Genomic DNA, 19,165 nt, shown 5'->3' with positions numbered 1-19,165 from the left:
TAACCACACCTAAAAAGCCTTTTTTTTTTTTTTTTTTTGGTTTGTTTCCTTCTGCATTCAGACCTGCCAGGACCCAATACAGTGGTTAGGTTTTGTGTTCAGAGAAAGGAACAGACCTGGGAAAGGATCTGGAGCCCCAGGAGCAGCTGAGGGAGCTCAAAGGGGCTCAGCCTGGAGAAAAGGAGGCTCAGGGGGGACCTTGTGGCTCTGCACAGCTCCTGACAGGAGGGGACAGCCGGGGGGGTCGGGCTGTGCTCCAGGGAACAGGGACAGGAGGAGAGGGAACAGCCTCAGGCTGGGCCAGGGGAGGTTTAGATTGGATATTTGGGAAAATTTCTTCATGGAAAGGGTAGTCAGGCATTGGCACAGCTGCCCAGGGCAGTGTTGGAATCCCCATCCCAGGGAAGATTTAGAAGCCATGTGGATGTGGCACTTGGGGACATGCATTAGTGGTGGCCCTGGCAGTGCTGGGGGACTGGATGATCCCAGAGAGCTTTTCCAACCCAGATGATTCTGTGATTCCATGAAGAGCCCAAGGAGCCTGGCTGAGCTGGGGACAGCAACACAATGATGGGATAAAAAGCCAGTGCCCAGGGCCTTTCTTCTCCTTCTACTATAAAGCATGTAATATGGAAATCTCAGAGGTAAACCTGCAAAACATTTTTCCTCTGCATTTTATCCCCGTAGTTGTTCACGTGCTGTAGGTGATTCAGTCACCCAGAGAAGCAGGGAGCTCCCACTCCTGCAGGAAGAGATCCCAAAGCCCCGGAGAGGCAGTTGTTCCTTCAGGGAGGGTGACAGCACACAGGATCAGCAGCCAGGCACTGTGTGGTCCCTTATCTCGGGCAGACATCTGCCAGGAATTCCTCGGGAGTCACAGCACTTGACACGAGATGGATGGAGCCGGCTCTCCCACAGGGAATAGCGCTTGCCAGGATCCGGGGTCTCCTCACGACAGCTGCACCAGGCCCCAGCAGCATCCATCTGGCCCAGGATCCTGGCTCAGAGAGCAAGGAGGAGCAGGCTGAGCTCGCACGCTTCGCCACCAGATGTGCTCGTGCTGCTCCCCAGAACCTCCAGGAAGGAGTTTTTTTGGGAAAATCTCCCTGTCTAGCTCAGCACAAGCCCAGGGCATTCCAGATCCGTGTGCTTCCTGGCACATCCACAGCCAGGTGGTCACTTCCTCCCCACCACTGCTCCAAGGTGCTCCAGTGCCTTTGGCTCATGGGGCCCAGACCCTTGGTGGCCACTCAGTGCTCCATAGAGGGATGCTGCTTCCCATTCCAGTCGAGCTTTCCCTTGCCTGTGGCCTCGCTTCTCCCCATCTGTGTTTCATAACTGCCTTCCCAGCCGCCGGATCCCTGCGGATTGGGCCGGTTTCATCCTGTTCCCTCTATTGTTCCTGCATCTTCTGCTCATGTTTCTGTTCAAGGTCACTGCCAGAGGGATGAGACCCCGGTCTCCTCCTCCTTCTCTTCCTCCTCCTCCTCTTCTCCTCCTCCTCCCTGCCTGCTGCACTGTTTTCCATGGTTCCGCAGGCGGGTTCCTGCCAGGCAGCGTTGCTGGAGCAGGAGGGATGGCTCCCTGTGAGATTTGGGACTCAGGAGCTTTGTGCATGTCTCTCTCTGCAGAATTAAGGTGCATTTTTACCCATCCCTCACCTTCTAATGCCCACAACATTTTGGGGGGAGGGTGGCAGACATAAGGAAATTTTTTTCCATGCCATTTTTACAACTCCCCCACTGCAGCGTGGCAGGCTTGGAAAACCCCCAGGAGCTCAGGTTGAAGCAGCCAGGGATTTCAGACAGCCCTCAAAATATTTTTGCAGAATAGAAATTCCAGGCAAGGGGGTTTCCCATCTGAAATCACTTGGGGCTGGTTGTGGAAAATAGTCCTATGGCTCTCCAAGCCCTGCAGCCACATATTGACTCTGTATTGAAAGTCCTTGGCCAACTCTTCAGCCCTGGGGACTTCCCTCCTGAGTTTTCCAAGCACTTTATTAAATGCCATGTCTGGTAATGAGAGGCAATATTGGTTATTTTAATTTTAAGTGTATTTATTTTAGGAGCATAATGGGTTTCTCCATCCAGCAGATGCCTGTGGAACGCTCTGCTGGCTCTGACTCTGGAGAGGAGAGGCTGGGGAGGGAGGGGATGGAACCAGCACTTTGCTTGTGGCCTAAAAGTCCTGCTGGACTTCCCACTGCAGCAGGTGTTCTTGGAACAGGCCCATCCCATTCATCTCCATCCCTCAGTTTGCTCCAGGAGTGGATGTGGTTTGATTGATCTCAGAATTGAGGATAAAGCTGTGTTTGAGGAAGCCAGTGTCACCCAAGCAGAGTGATGGGGGCTTTGGTGGGAAACCTCTGGGCAGGGTCTCATTCCCTGTCCCTGCTGGAGTGGGAGCAGGGCTTTCCTCAGGTCTGAGCCCCATGCCTTGGAAAACGGTGCTGCATTCAGTGTTGGAGTCATTGCCAGCAGAAGTGGTTGGAAACTGAGGGGATTTATGGCAGACTGTGATTTCCTCACCCACTTTTTCTGGTCTTAACTAAGTGGTTGATGTGTGCTTGGAAAATGAGGGAGGTCAAAAGAGGGATAAGGGAGGAGTTGTGTGCATTGGGATGGAGACATTGCCCTGCCAGCAGCAGGGAACGCTGGATGTTGCCTAAACATGTCATTTCCTGTGGCCATTCTCATTTCTGAAATCAAAAATGTAAAATATGACATGTTAAAGCTGGAAAGGAGGGAGGTGGAATGTTGGAGGTATTACAGTAATCCTGATTTTTTTGCCTGACCTCACGTTTCTCCCTGCTTTCATTGCAGGCTCAGGCATCAGGCACACAAAGAGCTTTACGCCTACAAACAGGTGAGATGATCCTCTAAGTTTTTTTTTCCTTTCCCTTCTCCCTAGTGCCAAATCCATCAATTTTCCTCATGCTGTTCCTCTCCTTGAGTGGTTTCTAGCCCTCAAAGGGCAGTTGTAACACCTAGCTGATTTTATTGTCCCCTACCAGCTGGGCCCCCCAGGACCATCCTTCACCTGCTCATCCCCAAGTCTCCCAATTTTCCTTGGAGGTCCTGAGCAGTGGGAACATCTCCACCTCTGGAGCACCCCCACCTCTCCAGCCTCACCCACTGCACAGCAGTGATGCCATCACTCCCCCAGTCACCAAACTTAGATTTTGTGGGGTCTGGATCTGCTCCCAGGGTTGGATCTGGCTGCTCCAAATCCCTGAAGCCACAGGGAGCAGCTCCATGGCGAGCCCAGCTCTTCCCTGCACCCACCTGCACTTAGAGTTAAAATAAACACAGCCCAGAGGTGGGTGTCAGGCTGCTGCTTCCACGTCCTGTTTTCTCCAGGATTTGTGGGATTTTCTGCCTCTGACCCCTTGATCTGTGCAGGAAGCTGGGTGGAGCTGGGCTGAAAGCACCATTACACAGTTGTCCTGCATTTATAGCCCTCTCCAGGTGCTCAGCTTGGGTGGAGGGAAAGTGAAGTGGTAGCTCAGGAGGGTTAAATTTGGGAGGAAACCTCCTGGATTTGGTCCTTGTGGTTTTATCTTTCCCCTCCTCCTGTCCCTGCACAGGGCCCCTCGTGCTCCCTGGCTGTGCTGGGTTTACTGGGGGGTTTCCAGTTCTACTGGGACACGCAGTGGGATCCCTTTGTGGAGATTTTTCCTGGGAATGCTGATGGCAGAAGCTCTGTCCTGACCCCAGCTCTTTGCCTTGCAGGTCATACTCAAGGAGAAGGTGAAGGAGCTGAACCTCCATGAGGTGAGCACATCCTGGGGCAACAAAAGCTCCCTCTCCCTCCTCTTCCTCACCCTGGGGAGGGGGCAAACCCCCAAATTCAACAACCCTGGGAGCAGAGCATGCAGCCATCTGTGCTTTGGAGATGGGGAAAGATCCTGTGCAAAAGTCTGGATTAAACCCTCTCCCCCCTCCTGTCTCCCCTTGGCTTTTCCTGCATCGTTATTGTTATTTATTGTGTTCTTCTTATCACAATGATAAGAAGCTGTGGATAAGGGCAGGCCAAGGCAGTCTGGGCCGTGTATAAACAGTGTCCCTGAGCAGGGACGTCCCCAGTATCCAGCACAGCTCCGGGCAGGGAAAGCTGAAATCAGGATAAACACGCTCCCCGGCTCCTGCGAGAGGCGGATCCGCTCCTCCCTCCCCGCCGCCGAGGGCTCAAACACCTTCCTTTATCTCCATGGCCTTCCAGGCCTCTTGGGGCTGAGCGTTTCTATTCACAGCCCATTTTTCCTGATGAATTTGAGCAGGGATCTGCTGAAATCCCACGTCAAAGCACGGCCTGGATTTATTTATTTATTCCTCTAGAGATAACAAAAATGCCCACCCACATCCGGGCACGAGGCTGCTCATCTGCTCAGCACCAGCTCCAGTTGTTTCTAAACCACTATTTATTTTATTTTAATCCCTCGAGCAGAGCCCATCCCACGTTTTATCCTGACCCTCCACTCCCCGCAGCCCCCAGGGTAAATCCCAAGGGCGCCGGGGTTGTGAGCAGTCCCTGCTGCAGGCCCCTATTTCTGATCCACTCCCTTTAAACCGACCTGCAGTGGAGTTTTTGTCGGCACACTGGCTTCAAAGCACTTCCTGGGGTGAGAAATGGGCTGGAGGAGGGATTTGGGAATGTGCCAGAGCCGGGAATGGCCTCAATAACGCTCAGCCCTCCTCCAGCTCCGTTCCCAGCTGTCTGCAGCTCTCCCAGCTTTTGGAGAGAACGAGGCCTCTGTGGGGAAGAGGACAGAGCTGTTCAAGCTCTTTCCTGGGATTTGGAAAAGCCTGGAAGGGTTTAGCTCAAAAAAGATCCCGTTTTGGGCATTTTGTATTTTGGCATTTGCAGGCAGTGTTTCTGGAAAGCAGAGGACGGGGTGGGAATTTTCCAACATTCCGGAGCCGTGCGGAGGGAGAGCTCCCACCCAGCCCTTCCCTCCCTGCCTCTGCCTCTGGTTTTCCCCTTTTCCCATCATTCTGCCTCTCCCAGGCCCTGGGGCAGCTCAGGATGTGTGTTCCTCAGGGGTGACCCCAACAGCTGCACCTGGCCCTGCTGCACTGGGAGATCTCAGGCCAGGGAGGCTGGGAAAACCACCCAGGAGTATCCAAAATCCCCTGGGATAGCCAAAATGAGTCGGGAGGAATTGGCTGCGAGGGTGAAGGAGGTTTTGGCTGAGAAAACAGCCAGCAGCTTTCCCAGCCATGGGACAGGCATGGCAACAATCCCATGGCCTTTTCCTCTTCCCAGAGGTGTCCCTGGGAATGCTGCCAGTCTCAGGGACCAGGCAGCAGCGTGGATCCATCCCCCTGCACCCTGAAACCTCAAACACATCCCAGCTTTGGGGCTGTTCTGTGGAGGCTCCATGGCCTCTTCCAGCAGGAAAGGGAGACCCGAGCCTCAGCCTGTGATCCTGAAGCTTGGACAGCAGAATTTGGGAAGGCTTTAGGGGGGAAATTTCATCCCTGTGAGGGTGGGAGTGAAGTGTTTCCAGAGAAGCTGTGGCTGCCCTTGGATTCCTGGAAGTGTCCAAGGCCAAGCTGGATGGGCCTTGGGATAGTGGGAAGTATCCCTACCCATGGCAGGGGGTGGCACTGGATGGTTTTTAAGGTCCTTTCCAGCCCAAACCATTCCATAATTCCATGATTTTAGCCACCTGGTAGTTTTTATTGACAAATGTTGCTCCCTGAGCGCTGACATTCCCTGTGCATCCCACGCCCTGCAGATCTGTGCCGTGTGCCTGGAGGAGTTCAAGCCCAAGGACGAGCTGGGGATCTGTCCCTGCAAACATGCCTTCCACAGGAAGTAAGTGGGGCCATCCCAGGGCAGGAGGGGCAGGAAAAGCCCCTCTGGGATCACCTGGGGCGCGTGGAGCAGCTGCAAAACTCAGTCACACTTTGGGGAGCTGGGGGGGAATTTTTTAGGATGCCCCGTGCTGAGTCAGCACTTGGCCGTGGTGATCCTCATGGATCCCTTCCAAGCCAGTCTGTAATTCCATGGAAAGTGGAAATATATAGATTTAATTTATTTATTTTATTCTATATATTTATTTACTTTATAATAATAATATATAATATATTATATATATTATATATATTATATATTATATATATATTACTATATATTACAGATATTTTTATATTCTCTGTATATACATTATCTATTTATATTTATATATTATACATTTGACATATTTATACATTTGTATATACACTATACTATACATACTGTATATACACTATATGTATATAATATATATTAAATATATATATTGTATAACATCTTATATAACATATAAAATTATATATAATACACAATAGTATGATTACATAAAATACATAATAAGATTATTATATCAGAGTTATTTACATTACTTTTATTTTTATTTTCCCATACACATTATATACATGATAGTGGATTATTGGTATATTATTTGCAGATTCTGTGTTTATAATTTCACAGACACCTTTTATGTATATATTTTGTTTATATTTTGGTAGGTGTCTGCCTTTTTATATCCCTATTATATAAATATAAATATATAAAAATATAAATACATATGGATATATAAAATATATATATATTAAACATATATAATATGTAAATTATATACAAAACATATCTATACAAAATTCCTGTATACAAACACAGAGAACCCCCCCCAAAAAATCCCATTCAAACATAAAGGCACCCAAATGGTGAATTAAAAACTGGGCAGCAGCAAAGCTCCAGGGCAGGGGAAAGGGGCTTGGGGGGATTCTTACAGCTCCACATCAATGTCAGGGGTCCCCAGTGATGTCACACGTGTCCCCGTCAGTGTCAGGTGTGTCCCCAGTGATGTCACATGTGTCCCCACTGGTGTCAGGTGTGACCCCAATGATGTCAGGTATCCCTAATGATGTCAGGCATGTCCCCAATGATGTCAGGCATGTCCCCAGTGATGTCACACGTGTCCCCAGTGATGTCAGGCATGTCCCCATCAGTGTCAGGCGTGTCCCCAGTGATGTCACACGTGTCCCCAGTGATGTCAGGCATGTCCCCATCAGTGTCAGGCGTGTCCCCAGTGATGTCACACGTGTCCCCAGTGATGTCAGGCGTGTCCCCAGTGATGTCAGGTGTGTCCCCAGTGATGTCAGGCGTGTCCCCATCAGTGTCAGGCGTGTCTCCAGTGATGTCAGGCGTGTCCCCACTGACGCCCCGTGTCGCCGGTGTCCGCAGGTGCCTCATCAAGTGGCTGGAGGTGCGGAAGGTGTGTCCCCTGTGTAACATGCCGGTGCTGCAGCTGGCGCAGCTGCACGGGAAGCCGGACCCGGGCCCGCCGCAGGGGCCGCTGCCCGGCTCCCAGAACATCGTATAGTCCCTGCCGGGCCCGGCCCGCGGCGCTCGGACACAACCAAAGCACTTCGGCCGCAGCTGAGCAGCCCCGAATCCCGCCGGGATGAAGCCTGGGCTCGGATCCTCCGCCAGGACCACCAGGGGACTCGGCATCCTCGGCACGACATCCTTCTTCCAGCACCTCCCTTCTCCAGCCCCGCGGCCGCCGGGCAGCGGCGCGGCGGCACCCAGCGACCTCCGGGAGCGGCGGCACGGCCCCCGGGCTCCGGCAGCGCCTCCCCGAGCATCGCGGCCGGTTCCTGCTCCCTCCTCTTCGCCTTCGGTTCCTTTGCCTTTGCGGTTCCCAGCAGGAAATGGGGTCTCTCCCCTGGAGTCGTGCTGCGGTTCGGTGTCCCCTCGGCACCCGGTGTCACCCCCGGTGGTGGCTGTGAGGGGTCTCCCGGGTTTGGATTCCCCCTCTCCCTCTCGAGGGTGGCTGCCTCTCCTCCTCGGCTACCTCAGGGGCCTGGAGCTCCTGTAAGGAGCACCGTGCTGGCCTCAGCAGCAGCAGGAGAGCCGCGGCGTGGGGGGCAGGCAGAAATCCCGGCCTTTGGGATCATCCCGTCGCTTCCAGCCTGGCCCCGGGGCTCTCCGGGCCGCGGCTCCCCTTGCCAAAACACCCAAAGCCCTGAGCAGCGCCCGGGGGCAGCTGGGCCACCCCCTCGCCTCTCCGAGGCGGGTTTTGGGTGTCCCCTGCCACCGTCACCAGGGGGGAGGGGGTGTCAGAGCGGCTTTCCCGGGCAGGGCTGGGGGGGCTCCTGGTGCCGTCCCCCCTCCCCAAAATACCCGGGACTGTTTATGGAGCGTGGAGCCTCATAGACGTGTTTGTACACTACAAATTCTGCAGCAGAATATTTTTTAAAACATTCGCTGGTTTTGGTTTTTGGTTTTGTTTGTTTTTTTTTTTTTTCCTCTGTTTGTTTGGTTTTTTTGTAAGCTCTATTTTTGTATATTTAATTGCTATTTGAAAATTCTAATAATGCGTCTTTTTTGCTAATCACACTCTTCTTAAGGAAAAAACAGGAAAGAAAAAAAAACAAAAACAACCAAGAGTTGCATGTGATTTGACTTGAAATGTAAATAAAAGCAGGTTTTGGAAGCGGGGGTGTGTTTGCAGGGGGTCTGTCCCCCCTCCCTTGTTCCCTGTCACCCTGGGGGTGTCCCCAGCAGGGGAGGGACCCCAGGGCTGGAAGAGGGGCGGGTTTGGGGTTGGGGTCACATTGTCCATGTCCCCTTACAGCATTCCAGCATCCCTGTCCCAGAGCAGAGCCCATGGGGACAGCATCCCATGGGGACAGGCTGGCTGCAGAGCACCCCAGAGCCCCCAGCCAGGAGGGATTTTGCAGGATCCAGGTGAGCTTTCCTGCTTAGGGAGAGGCTTTTCCTCCCACCACCCTTCCCAGCCCAAATCCCGGCCCAAGCCCCCGATGCCGACCTGGGGATGGGCAGGGTTCAGCTCCCGGCTCAGCGCTGCGGGATCTCCGGGCTGCAGCTCCAGCCCCGTGTCCTGCTCGCTTGGTTCCACTCCTCCTCTTCCTCGCGGCTTGAGCGGGCGGGTGCCGAAGTCACCCCAGGGTGGGCTCCCTGCAGGACCCGCTGTGCAGGGCTGGCGGGACTCTCCCGTGTCCCGTCCTGTCCCTGTCCCGCTGTCCCTGTCCCATCCCTGCCTGCGGGGCTGCTGCCCTCTAGTGCCGGATCCACCGGGACACCGCCCAACCCATGGAATGCTTCGGATGAGCAGGAACCTTAAATCCCATCCCAGGGACACCTCCCACTAGCCCAGGTTGCTCCAAGCCCTGTCCAGCCTGGCCTTGGGCTCTTCCAGGGATCCAGGGGCAGCCACAGCTGCTCTGGGAAATCCATTCCAGGCCCCCCAACCCTCACAGGGCACAATTCCTTCCCACTATCCCACCCAACCCTGCCCTCTGGCAGTGGGAAGCCGTTCCCTCAATGCTCTGTTCACCTTCTCCAGAAGGATCCACAGCCATTTTTGGGATGATGAGCTGGCTGGGTGACTTCCCCCTGCTGGGATAAAGTCTGGATCTCCCACAGAGCTGCTCAAAAAGTTATTTTTGGTGTTTCCACCCCACAGCTCCTGCTCTGGATTGATGCTGTATGCTCCCCACCAATCCCATTCTATCAAGGATCAGTAATGAAGTTTTTCATCAAAGCCCAAACTGCTGCAATTTCCCCAGAATAATTAATGCTCTTTACATTATTTTTTTTCCTCTTTAAAATGTTTTGAAATACAGCTGATTCCCAGAGCCTGAAACATGCAGGATCAAGGCTTGCCTACAATTATTTTCAAGAAGCTAAAAACCAAGTGGGTTCAACCTCAATTCCCCCAGCACATTCCTGCTCATTCCCACCAACATCCATCCCACTGTGCAGGAGCTCTGAGAACGAGACAGAAAGCAAACAAAGGGTTTGAAGCATATAAAAAAATAACTAATATTTTATACAAGAAGAAAAAAATCAAGCAGTTTACAAAAAAGGAATAGACAATAAGCCAGGAAGTTTGGTGCTGGAGCTATTTCAAAATCCAGAGAAAAAGGAGTTACACACGCTCATGTGCAGAGTGAGGAAGGGGAAAAGCTGCAGGATGCTGAGCCCAGGGACTGGGGTGGATCAGGCTCTGGGATTGCTGCTGGCAATTCCCAGCAGAGATTTCCCAGCTCCCCACAGCAGAACCATGGCAAGGTGGCCTCTGCTCCCAAGGCTGCTGTGCTTAATGAAAGCCAGGCTTTTTCCTGTGGATCTCAAGGATTCCCACACCCTCCCCAGCCCAGCCTATCACTGACCTGTTACATCAAGGAGCCACACGGGTCCCAGGCACAAAGCCAAAGTTTCTGTGCCTTTTCCATGAGTTTTGGCCATGAGGGTGGGTGAAAAGCCAGCCAGGTACATGTGTGTTAAATTTTGGGTGGTGAGTCTAGAAACCCTTCAGTCAGCACTCTGGAAATGGAGATGTTTTTAATGGAGAGTTTGGGAACCTTTGTGTGATTTTGTAAGGAGTGAAGAATAAATGAGAACTTGCATTCAGCTGATCCCAAACAGGGTGCCCAGAGAAGCTGTGGCTGCCCCTGGATCCCTGCAAGTGCCCAAGGCCAGGCTGGACAGGGCTTGGAGAAGCCTGGGCCTGGGAAATGTCCCTGGAATCAGAGGGGCTTTGAGGTCCCTTCCCACCCAAACCATTCCCTGAGCTGTTTGATCCTGCTCCAGCCCTCACCTGTCCAGTGCCACCTTGTGGAACACACAGCAGGACACAAATGGAACTCATGTAAGGCTGCAGGAAAAACAAACATCTTCCTCCCCAGCCAGCACAGATCACCTCCAACATGAGCCCTGTGCTCTTTTCCCTGATTTTACTGTGATCAAATCCCTGGCTGTGTCCAGAATCCCAGCTCACAGTCGGCTGAGTTTAGAGACAAACACAGATCTCCCCAGCAAAGCAATCACCCTTAATGAAATCCAGGCTTTTTCCTGTGGATCTCAAGGATTCCCACACCCTCCCCAGCCCAGCCTATCACTGACCTGGTGCATCAAGGAGCCACACGGGTCCCAGGCACACAGACATTCCAAAAAGCCAAAGTTTCTGTGCTTTTTCCATGAGTTTTGGCCGTGAGGGTGGGTGAAAAGCCAGCCAGGTACATGTGTGTTAAATTTTGGGTGGTGAGTCTAGAAACCCTTCAGTCAGCACTCTGGAAATGGAGATGTTTTTAATGGAGAGTTTGGGAACCTTTGTGTGATTTTGTAAGGAGTGAAGAATAAATGAGAACTTGCATTCAGCTGATCCCAAACAGGGTGCCCAGAGAAGCTGTGGCTGCCCCTGGATCCCTGCAAGTGCCCAAGGCCAGGCTGGACAGGGCTTGGAGAAGCCTGGGCCTGGGAAATGTCCCTGGAATCAGAGGGGCTTTGAGGTCCCTTCCCACCCAAACCATTCCCTGAGCTGTTTGATCCTGCTCCAGCCCTCACCTGTCCAGTGCCACCTTGTGGAACACACAGCAGGACACAAATGGAACTCATGTAAGGCTGCAGGAAAAACAAACATCTTCCTCCCCAGCCAGCACAGATCACCTCCAACATGAGCCCTGTGCTCTTTTCCCTGATTTTACTGTGATCAAATCCCTGGCTGTGTCCAGAATCCCAGCTCACAGTCGGCTGAGTTTAGAGACAAACACAGATCTCCCCAGCAAAGCAATCACCCTCTGAATCTGTAGTTTCCTCCCTTCTCAGAGGGAGGTGCCACACAGGGAATCCACCTTGGAGTGCTCAGATGCCAGGATACAGCAACAGGCAGAGCTGGGTGGGATTCACAAGGCAGGGAAGAGCTCGGGGCAGTCCAGCACTTCCAGCCAGGCTCACAAGGGAATCAGATAAAAATTGGAATTGGAAAAAATTCCAATTGGAAAAAAATTCCAAAAAATTGGAAATTGGTTTCTTTGGGAAGAAACCAGGTCTGGAAGGGTGTGTTGGGGTCAGGGTGACGGTCATTCTGACATCCTGGGATAAACCCTGACACCATGACCTGATCTGAAGGATCTGAACAGCTTTCCCTGTGCTCCACAGAGCTCCTTGCTGGGAAGCCAGAGCACTTCCAAAGCTGTGTCTCCATGAGCTCCCATCCCAAGGGAAGGTGCAGATACCTTGTTGCTTTTAGAGAGCATTTATTGAGTGTGCAGGATCCATTCCAACCCCTCCCTCCCAGGGTGCAACTTCCACAGGGGCTCCACACTGCAGTATCCTGCTCACAGGCTGTGTGGCAGCATGCACAGGGAAAAGAGGGAGTACAGCATGCATGGAAAGGGGAGAATTCCCCCAAAACGACAGGAGTGCAGCCATGAAAAATGTAACATGGAGTATTACAGAGATCTAAGTGTGACTGAAGGAAGTGTCTCTTTGGTGGAGTTTGGTAACAGAGAGAAAACCTCAGACAAACAAACAATGAATATCCCTATTCCACCCTCAAATTTAGATCTCAAGGCTGGAGGCTGACTGACACCCCTGACACCATCCCAAAGGTGCTGAGGAGGGCTGGAGGCTGCAGTGGGACTCACCCTGAGGCACAGACCTCAGCTCTGCTGTACCTCCCATCCCTGGGACAGAGACAAGGACATGTGGAACAGGGATAAATGAAGCCTGGCTGGCAGCACAGCTGTGTCCCAGTGTGGATCCAGTGAGCCATATGGAGTTAGTTACACACACCAGGGCTGTGCTGATGCTCTTCCCCTTTCCTACACCATTTTCCTGCACGTGGAGAATCTCTGATTGTGAACACAGAACTGACCTGGGCACTTGGCACTCCAAGGAATCCCAATGGAAGGAGCAGAGCGCCGCTGGCTCTGCTTTGTCACCGTCATTAAACATGGAGTAAAACTACAAAAATTCCCCTAAAAAGGGCAATTTCATGTGACTGAAATGCCCCCCAGACCTTCCCATACACCCCCACATGCAGCCAGTGTATTCCAATCACATCCTTTGGAACAAACCTGCACTGTAATCCTGGATGGACTTCAGCTCCTCCAGACACCCATCCCCACGCTGTCCCCTCAGGCCACCACAGTGCAAGTCTCAGAGGGGGCTGTGACACGAAACAAGGGCTCAGTGACCCCCAAAGCACAGGATCAGTGGCCCAGGGAGTGCCCTGAATCCATAGGTCCAACACAGATCCTGCAGGGAGTCAGGCTGAGTCCAGGAGTCCCAGGAGAGCACCGACTGCGCCGAAGTAACCCTGAGGAGCAGATGGGGACATGCAGTGAAAATCCATGGAATGTGTTTCCTGACACAGGAACAGCAATGCCCACAGAATCAGGGAATGGCTGGGGTTGGAAAGGACCTTCAAGATATCCAGTGCCACCCCCTGCCATGGACAGGGACACCTCCCACTAGCCCAGGTGGCTTTAAGCCCCAGTGTCCAACCTGGCCTTGGACACTTCCAGGGATCCAGGGGCAGCCACAGCTTCTCTGAGAAATCCATTCCAGGGCCTCATCACCCTCACAGGGAACAATTCCTTCCCAATATCCCATCTAACCCAGCCCTCTGGCAGTGGGAAGCCATTCCCTGTGTCCTGTCACTCCAGACCCTTGTCCAAGTCCTCTCTCCAGCTCTATTGGAGCTCCTGTAGGCACTGGAAAGTCTCCCTGGATCCTTCCCTTCTCCAGGCTATTACAGACACAGAGTAATTTTAACAACATATAAAGGAGAGGAGAAAGATACAGCTACAGGGAGGTACATGATAAAATAGAAAATAAAACAAAATAAAATAAAACTGTGGCAGCAAAGCCCTGAGCTCCTCCTGAACTGTGTGCACCCAACAGCTCCATGTGGCTCTTTCCAGAGCACTCCAAAGATTTGTATTTTTGCCATGAGACAAATTTTAAAAAGGAATTTTACCTCATGTTCCAAGAAAAGTGCTTTTAACTGTCCCTTTGACCAGTAGTCCAGGGCATAGGCCAGGAGCCTCATGGAGATGGTGTTGATCCGAAGGAAGTTGCCCACGAACACCACACGGTTGATGTTCTGCAAGTGTTAAGGGGGGAAAAAAAGGAATATTAAGGCTAAATTCTATTTTCTGCTTGCAATGATAAAAACCCCATGTGGGGAAGTGTCTGGAGCACCAGGAGCTGGAAAGGGGCTCAGCCTGGAGAAAAGGAGGCTCAGGGGGGACCTTGTGGCTCTGCACAGCTCCTGACAGGAGGGGACAGCCGGGGGGGTCGGGCTGTGCTCCAGGGAACAGGGACAGGAGGAGAGGGAACGGCCTCAGGCTGGGCCAGGGGAGGTTTAGACTGGATATTGGGAAAGTTTTCACCCCAAAAGAGTGGTCAAGCATTGGAACTGGCTGCCTGGGGCACTGCTGGAGTCCCCATTCCTGGAGGGATTTAAAAGCCATGTGGATGTGGCATTTGGGGACATGGTCAGTGGTGGCCTTGGCAGTGCTGGAGGAATGGGGTGACTGGATGATCTTAAAGGACTTCACCAACCTAAAGGGCTCTGAAATTCTATGAATTAAGTTCCTGCTGAAAGTGTCTGGCAGGATGTGCAGAACACCACACACAATTCCATCAGAAAGAAGGACCAGGCCATTTTAAGCCACCCTTCTCCTGAGACTCTCCCAGAAATTCCCAGGCCAAACTACAGCTTTTCTAACTCAGGAATTTGGATAGAACAGCTGATTTTCCTACAAAATCCTTACACTGCCTGGGAACACTGATCATCAAGTGCCACCTGCCTCCCCTCCTCCCAGCTCTGGCCTTTGATTCATCATGAAATAGCTGAGTGATTTTACTGTTAAACTGGGGGAGAAAAACTGATTAGGAGCCCATAACCAACACAATTTTTAAAGAAAGAAAAAGACCAACCAAGCAGTGATTATTTTGGATTTAAACCAGACCTCCAGCCTTACTTTTCCATCCCAAAATAGTTCTGATCCAAGCTCTGAAGCTTTGTTGTTCTCCAACATGAAAACAATTGAGTTCCTCCTCTTTCTGAGGAATCAGATCAAGTCTCACCTGCTCCTGCACTCATATCCTTCTATGGATTTTCCCTCCCTCCCCACACTGATTAACACCTCCCCTGAACTATTCAGGATGCTCTTTTCATTCAGCTGAGCTCCAGACCAAGGAATTAGCAGATATTTTTATGAGCAAGGCTGTTCAGGACATGTCTTGCCTCATTTTGGCTGCAGAGCAGAGGAATCAGGAGGATGTTGGAGTCCATCAGCCCATCCCGTGGAAGCAGGCTCAGGATGGAGTGCAGAGCATGTCTCTGCTCTTTCATAGCCCTGTACAATGCTGCTTGACATGAATGCAACAAGGCAGCACTGTAAAGAAGCTGAAAGCACAGAGATGCAGCAATGGCTGTGGCAGTGGTGGGGCTTGGCCAAAAAATCCAGAGCAACTCATAAAAACAGCACAGGAGAAGATATCCAGCCTCTACACCCTCTGTCCCTCCTTTCCTCCTCTCCCACTGCTTCCCAGAGCTGTTCCCAAAGAGAGGCACATTCCTCAAGCAGGCAGCAGCACACAGGTGATGTTCCAGGCAGGGAGCAAGAGAAGAGATTCCCAAAATACCTCGTTAAGGGCACACATCCGTGCTATGGAGCCAATGTTGTTGGTGATGGTGATTAAAGTGGCCTTGGCCAGGTCCTCCTTGCTGACAGATTCCCTCTTCTCTTTGCTCATCATGTTTCCAAAGCTGTAAAGACAGTTTTGGTGTTAAAGGTCCCATCAGAATTCCAGGAGAAAATGGGAACTGCTTATTTAACCCAAGTGATTAATCTTGAAGGACTGATTTCTAACCTCAAAAAGCATTGCTATCCACAACTTAGATCTCTTAGGAATGGTTGCTCTCCTAAGGAACCTAAATCCAGTTTTTCATCCTTGCAGGATCTCCAGGGGAAACAAAACCAACATGAGACCCAGGCAGGGCATTACCTGGATGCCACAGCCCAGCCTGGCAGCCCGAAGCGCTCGTAGTCTCCTCCGTAGATGTCCCTCACCAGTTTGTCCACCTTGGTGCTGTCCCCGTGGGATGCCATCTCCAGGGCCTCCTCAAACGTGGAGCAGCCCGTCAGAAGGCAGCAGAGGCCAAAGAAGGTTCCCCCTCCAAGGCTGCAAGTAAAGCAAAATGAAAATGAAAGCTCAGATTGTTCAGCTCTGCCATCCCAGTTCGCTCAGGTCACCCCATTCCTGATCTCTTTTTTTAGGGAAAACCATGGAAAGGCATCATTTTCCTTAAAGTCTGTTCCTCTCATGTTACCTAGAGGCTGTAAGGAATCCCTCACAGCCTTCTGCACTGTGAGAAATGAGAAATTTTGTAAAAAATGAGACCTCGATTTTTTATGTTACACTGTCCACCTCCTTCCCAGCATCCAGAGATGTTAATCTGTAAATAAATGTGAGTTCTGAGAGATAACTGGAGTGTCAGGGCAGATATCCAAAAGTTGGGGGAAAAACCCTGTTTTGTTCACTTTACAGTACATAGATGCCACTAATAGTGTCTAGTAAGAGTAAGAACTGTACTGAGGGAATTTAAAATTATTGTCATGATCAATACTACTATTGCCTTTCAGGGAATCCAGGAAAGCTTAAAGCCACAGAACTCTATGGCTCTGCCAGGACACAAAAGCCACATCTTCAAGATGGACAGCAACTGGGGAATGATTGCTATGCCATTATCCCTTCCACCAAAATCTAGCAACTTCTGGAAGTCAGGATGGGAATCTCGACTTTTTGGATCAAAGCTAAGAGTTGTTAACAATCCCAAACTATATGATCTCATAAAAGAAATAAATAAAGCCCTTAAATTCCTGCAGCAGAGCAACTGTAACACCAGCTTTGATGGAGACTGGCTGCAGTAAAGACACCAAACCATGAAATCCACATCCCCTTTTCCAGAAGGGATCTTTGTTGGCAGGGAGTAACTGCAGTAAGAGCAGGAGCTTGGTCATTTCCCTCACCACCTTTACTGCAGCTTGTCCCTGAAAATTCCATTTACAAAGCAGGAATGTGCTCCAGACCCTAAAGCCCAAGTCCCTTTACCCCCCAGCACTCACCTGGTGCCTGTTACCCGTTTGTAGTTGTCTTTGGAATAGACAGCCAAAATGCTGACCCCTGAGCCAATGTTCACCAGGAGGAGAGGGTAGGGATTCTCCAGGTTGAATGGGAGCTTCTGGCACCTCTCAGCATCCGTGGGGTTCTCAAAATAGTAACACTCTGAGTGTCCATTGAAGCCCACGGAATCAATGTACAGCACTCCTTTCACAAGGCAGTCCAGCTCATCGAGCTTACAAAGCTCAAGGTCACCCATCTGGTGGGAAGAAAAAAGAGGAATATTGAAGATTAGCCAGGGATTTGAAGTATTTATGCTCAGGGTTGGAAAAATGCATTCACTGCCAGCTCAGTCCAGCTATGTCCATGCTCCCTGCAGAGGCTGAGGGAGAATGGATCACAGCAGAGCACAGGGACTCCTAAGTACAACAGCTCTCAGGTGAGGAACAGGGGAAAACAATCTGGATCCACAGATGGACACTGAGAGAATTCCCACAGCCCTGATTTAGGCCCTGATGCTGAGGCACTGCTGTGAAAAGCCAGGAAAATTTGCATTGTTTGATCACAATATCCCACAGACCCCATCCAAAAGAGCATCAAAAAAAAGCGAGGAAGTTATAAAATCGTTTTCCCCTCATGTCACTGCCTTGACTAAAATTGGGTATTAGGAAAACATAAATATTGTGTTGCCCAGGATAGTGGTAGAATCTCCATCCCTGGAGGGATTTAAATACCATGTGGATGTGGCACTTGGGAACATGGGTCAGTGGTGGCCTTGGCAGCGCTGGATTTGATGATCTTAGAAGGCTTTTCACCCTTAATGATTCTCTAAAAGCCTCTTTATTTGCATTTTTCCAAGCCCTGACTAAACAAATATTTATCACACAATTTTCACCATGAACAAGAAACCCACTTAGAATGAAGCCACATGATGATGTCCAACCCCAACTGCAAACTTCCTGACAGTTACATTTACCACCAAATATGCCTGAACCTCAACCAGCTCACTCACACAGGAGTTAGAAATGAAACCAGGCGAGCAAAGGAAGAAAATAAAGCAGGAGAAAGATAGCAATGAGTAAAAAAAAACCCACCAAAAAGACTGAGATTAGCACAAGAAGAGATTAAAAATAGAGAGAAAGATGTGTAAGAAAGACCATTAGTGAACAATTTTAGAGTTACATTCAGGGCAGGAAGTGCTTTAATTTGGAGATGCCAACTTGACTCCACATGCCAAGTTTAACAGAGTTAGAGACAGCATCAAAACACAGATTTAGAGAAATTTTAGAGCGTGCAGAGAAAAGTTTCCAGCTTTAAGCTTTCAAAGCAACGTCACTACCAAATCCTAATGGTATAGAAGCCAAAAATGCCTACTGTGAGAAAGTCCTGCTCAAATTTGTACGCTCCACCTCCCGTGGCACATAAGGTAGTGTGGAGGCTCGAGAAGTGCTTTTCGCTTCCCATTTGGATAAAAGCAGGCATGTCATGGGTAGGAAAGCGTATAAAGTGCAGATTGCCTTTACGTCCACACAGGGTAAGGTCCTTGAGCTCAAGGTGCACATCCCGAATGCCTGTGGAGCCATAGGCTACGTTTGATGTCAGGTATTTGCGGATGCTTTTGAGGTTTTCCACTTCTTCCTCTTCCTCTTCGGCCGTGATGTCCTTGGGTTCAAAATAAACCAGTTTGACCAAGGTGCCTCCTATGTCCAAGCCAAACCAGGGGAAGACTGGAGAGAGAAGAGAAAGAGTAAATGAGACAGGGTATGGCACAGCCATAGCACCAGCACCTTTGGACTTGATGGTCTTTAAGGTCCCTTTCCCACCCAAACCATCCTGTGATTCTATGAAAACAGTTTTCACTGAATTAATTAATGCAGTTCTCTGAGGACCCATGTGGTCTCTCCATTCTCAGGAATGCTGTCTTTGACAAGAGACTCCTCCAACGTGAGCACAGCTCCTGTTCAGAGATCCCTCATGTTCCAATATTTGCTGTACAACACTCAAACACTGACATCCCTCCCCACAGGTCTGACAGCTTCCCCAGCCCTGCCAGATCCTGCTGCAGGTTTAATCCCCAGCTATTCCTTTACCCAAGTTCTGAACCAGAGCCAGAGCCACGGATAACACCAGTGCTTTTACATCAAAGGGATGTACAAACGTTCCCTAATTACAACACAAAGCTGAGGTAGACGAGTAATCTACGATGCCGCAGGGAGACAAAAACAAA

The 19,165-nt window shown here is 50.7% G+C and overlaps 2 protein-coding genes across 4 annotated transcripts in view; one reads left to right on the top strand and one right to left on the bottom strand.

The window, feature by feature from the left end:
• The window catches only part of RNF24 (ring finger protein 24), a 28,235-nt gene extending 20,857 nt beyond the window's left edge, over window positions 1–7,378 (top strand). For all 3 annotated transcript variants that reach the window (XM_041488169.1, XM_041488168.1, XM_041488167.1), the window contains 4 exons: window positions 2,823–2,865; window positions 3,732–3,773; window positions 5,741–5,820; window positions 7,234–7,378. In XM_041488169.1, the coding sequence (XP_041344103.1) occupies window positions 2,823–2,865; window positions 3,732–3,773; window positions 5,741–5,820; window positions 7,234–7,372 (304 nt within the window). In that variant the 3' untranslated portion in view covers window positions 7,373–7,378. The remainder of the gene's footprint in view (window positions 1–2,822; window positions 2,866–3,731; window positions 3,774–5,740; window positions 5,821–7,233) is intronic.
• A 4,661-nt stretch (window positions 7,379–12,039) lies between these two features.
• On the bottom strand, window positions 12,040–18,589 carry PANK2 (pantothenate kinase 2). The gene is made up of 6 exons (XM_041488166.1): window positions 18,456–18,589; window positions 16,944–17,197; window positions 15,823–15,999; window positions 15,460–15,583; window positions 13,784–13,909; window positions 12,040–13,120 (listed from the first exon to the last, which is right to left on the bottom strand). Exons 1-6 carry the CDS (start codon window positions 18,519–18,521, stop codon window positions 13,070–13,072), a joined length of 798 nt encoding a protein of 265 aa, XP_041344100.1. The 5' UTR covers window positions 18,522–18,589; the 3' UTR covers window positions 12,040–13,069.
• Between the last annotated feature and the right edge of the window lie 576 nt (window positions 18,590–19,165).

This window comes from Pyrgilauda ruficollis, unplaced genomic scaffold (assembly GCF_017590135.1).
Source record: "Pyrgilauda ruficollis isolate IOZ18807 unplaced genomic scaffold, ASM1759013v1 scaffold88, whole genome shotgun sequence".
Classification (NCBI taxonomy): Eukaryota; Metazoa; Chordata; class Aves; order Passeriformes; family Passeridae; genus Pyrgilauda; species Pyrgilauda ruficollis.
This window is presented reverse-complemented; position numbering and strand designations above follow the sequence as displayed.